The sequence below is a fragment of the Aegilops tauschii genome, chromosome 6 (genome assembly GCF_002575655.3).
Source record: "Aegilops tauschii subsp. strangulata cultivar AL8/78 chromosome 6, Aet v6.0, whole genome shotgun sequence".
In the NCBI taxonomy this organism is placed as follows: domain Eukaryota; kingdom Viridiplantae; phylum Streptophyta; class Magnoliopsida; order Poales; family Poaceae; genus Aegilops; species Aegilops tauschii.
This window is the reverse complement of record NC_053040.3, coordinates 353760175-353763267: the sequence shown is the minus strand read 5'-3', so window position 1 is coordinate 353763267 and position 3093 is coordinate 353760175. Positions and strand designations below refer to the sequence as shown.

The window sequence follows — 3093 nt, the reverse complement described above, 5'->3', positions numbered from 1 at the left end:
TTTGGAAAATTCGTGATTTCAAAAATATTTGCTAGTTCAAAAATCTTGGAAATTAAAAAAAATGTTCAGGAATTTAAAAAATCTTAGTTTTGAAATTATGCAGAAATTTGAAAAATTTCTCAATTTTCAGAAAAGCTTATGATTTTTAAAATTGTTCATGATTTGCACGAAATGTCATGAATTTGAAATTTAATCGTGATTTTTAATAAAATTCATGAATTTCATAAAAAAAGAATAAAAACAGATGAAAAAAGTAAAAACGAAAGAAGACAGACAGAAAAGACGCAGAAACAGAGTCTGAGATTTTGGGCATTAACGAGTATCTAGCCCATTAAGCTGATCCAGTAGTCAAGGACTGACTCCTCGCTGCTAACTGGCCCATTAAATAGATCCAGCCGCCAAAGTGGTCTAGGGTTCGTCGTTTCGCCTAGATTGCTTGCCGGGACAGGAGCCCCCCAAAACCGCCACCGGCTTTCTCTCGCTCTCGCGTTCAGGTAATCGTCCTCTCCGGTCTCCCTCTTCAGTCTCGGTTCGATTTGGTTATATCGCCTCCTATGCATTCAGATCAGTCGATCCACCTCATCGCAGGTCCTCTCGATTTCGCCGCGTCCTTCTCCTCTGATCCGAAGGAGAATTGCGTTTTCTTGAAGAATAAAGAGCGGTTAGTGTTCTTTTACCAGTTAGGGAAACTTAGGCCGCCGTTTATGAGTAGATTCTGCGGTGAGGTTTTGTAGAGAACATACTGTCTCGTAGGACAAGTGATAGAATTTTGTGTGTTTGTAGTCTGTGATGAGAACTGCAATTCGTGAAGCGCGCATGTGGTGGGCATTGTTAGCAACCTAGCATCTTTGGAATCTACGCTGGTATTGTCTAGAGTTGTAATTGTGGGTCGGGATCCAAATCAAATGTCCAGAATTTGTGGGGGTGATACTGCAACCCGTTTTATGTTCTTGCCCAGTTCTCTTAGTATGGTGCTTCAAGCTAGTATTGTTGAACTGCTATGTGCACAGCCTGCGCATTTGATTTCGGTTTACATCAATTTGCTGGGAATATGTCCAATCGTTTGTTTTGTATTTTCGTCTATACAGAGTTAGATAGAGAGTTTGTGTGTGATGTGGTGATGCGATTTGTATTCGTTCATCTCAATTTCTCTTGAACGCTGCTCCTTTAGTAGAAGAATCGCATCTGTCAGTTTGCTCCTTATTGATGATAATTCTGCAAGGCTACCTTTTGAAGAGTGGGTGTTCTACATAATTACTCTATGCCACTGATCTGAATATGTTGCTTGTAATATATGATGTGATAACTTTGGTACTTGAATCTAAGGTTCATTTCTTTGCAACCTACTGTTTTGACTTTTGACTGATCAAATTGTCTTCCATTTTGTATAACAGGTGCTGAAGCTAGTCAGAAATGGAAGTAGATACACTGAAGGATGAATTCGATCATGTTGTTAAAAAGCAGAAACTTGCATCCTCGAGAACTATAGATTTGGTAAACCAAATCGAGAAAGAAATTGAGCAGGCTATCGGTGCTATCCAAGAAAATGGCACAGATAGGGATGCTGCATCAAACCTGAACCATGAAATTCTTACTAATCTGAAGAATACGCTGAAAGAGTTGGTTCCAGTGAAGCAACTTGAGAGCTGCCAGAAAGAAATGAACACTGCACTCGGCAAGTGGGTAAAGACCACCGAGAAATTCTTCATCAATGATATTTCAAAAGCTTACAAGAATGTCGACATGGAACCGCATGTACTTAATGAGATTATTGCAAACCATCTATACCGGGAGGCATTATTTGACATAGGTGACAACTTTCTTGGAGAGGCCAGTTGCTTAGCATCTATAAAACTGAAACAACTGTTTCAGGAGATGTATGAGATTTTTGGTGCGCTGCGGACTGAGAAATCTGAGCCTGCTCTGAGTTGGGCAATGAAAAATCATGATGCACTACTGCAAAACGATTCCTGTCTCGAACTTAAGCTTCACCAGTTGCAGTTTGTTGAGATACTCAAGCAAGGAAAAAGAGATGAGGCTCTTCAGTATGCTAGGACATACCTGGCGCCATTTGCTACCATACACAAGGATGTAATCCAGAAGCTGATAGCCTCCATATTATGGGCCGGGCGCCTAGACCAGTCACCATATACAGAGTTCTTAGTACCAACTAACTGGGAGAAGCTAGCTGAGGAGTTCGCTCAACAGTTCTGCAATCTGAAGGGTCAATCCTCCACAGGTCCTATGGGCATGACAGTTGCAGCTGGAGCTGAAGTGTTGCCAATTCTTCTTAAACTGATGACGGTACTAACTGCAAAAAGGGAGTGGCACTCTATGAAGGAATTTCCTTTCCCATTGGACCTCCGCAGGGATTTTCAGTTCCACTCAGTGTTCATCTGTCCTGTGCTTCGTGAGCAAGGTAGTGATGATAATCCTCCAATGCTTCTTCCATGTGGGCATGTCTTGTCGAAGCAGTCGACTGTGAAATTATCAAAGAGCAGCTCCCGGTCTTTCAAATGCCCATATTGCCCGTTCGAAGCATTGGCATCTGAGTGTAAGCGGCTTTATATCTGAGGATTTCTTGCTCTATGATTGGCCATTTGTGTGCACCAGCCTTTGCTATCTCTTTTCCTGTCAACGGTGCTACGTTCTTTTATCACCTCCCTGATAATGTCAAATTTTCGTTGACACTTGTAAAGGTAAGACGTTATACTCAGGGTGCTCAACTCTGCTCATGTCTTGTATATAGAGTATGAAAGAGATGTAATAAGAACACATTGGATGATTGATTCTCTTTATAGGGCCATGGGGTGATTTAACTGTGTTTGATTGACTTGGAAGTGCCAGCTTGTTTTTTTTAGAGAAATGAGCTCTCTTTTTTAGGGAAGCAATTTTTTTAATCAGCTCCTTTAAGCGATGGTATTAACTTGTGATGCTAACCCTGTGTTTGGTTGCGCTGTAGATTCTTGAAAAGCTGTTGTGGAAAAGCTGGAGGTTGTTTGGTTAAAACGACTAGGTTGTTTGGTTAAAACGACTGAAACTGTAGATTTAGTTGTGAATTGTCTGTAGTGTCCCTGGGGTCTGAGTGAATAT

At 41.2% G+C, this 3093-nt stretch overlaps 1 protein-coding gene across 4 annotated transcripts; it reads left to right on the top strand.

The window, feature by feature from the left end:
• The first annotated feature begins 395 nt into the window (after positions 1–395).
• On the top strand, positions 396–2840 carry LOC109780687 (protein RMD5 homolog). 4 transcript variants are annotated; one of them, XM_020339265.4, is made up of 3 exons: positions 397–494; positions 589–661; positions 1395–2840. In XM_020339265.4, exon 3 carries the CDS (start codon positions 1414–1416, stop codon positions 2572–2574), a length of 1161 nt encoding a protein of 386 aa, XP_020194854.1. In that variant the 5' UTR covers positions 397–494; positions 589–661; positions 1395–1413; the 3' UTR covers positions 2575–2840. The 4 variants fall into 4 exon arrangements, with proteins under 4 accessions (XP_073357654.1, XP_020194854.1, XP_020194858.1 ...); XM_020339266.4 differs by having other exon boundaries at positions 412–494; positions 570–661; XM_073501553.1 differs by having other exon boundaries at positions 396–661.
• The last annotated feature ends 253 nt before the right edge of the window (positions 2841–3093 follow it).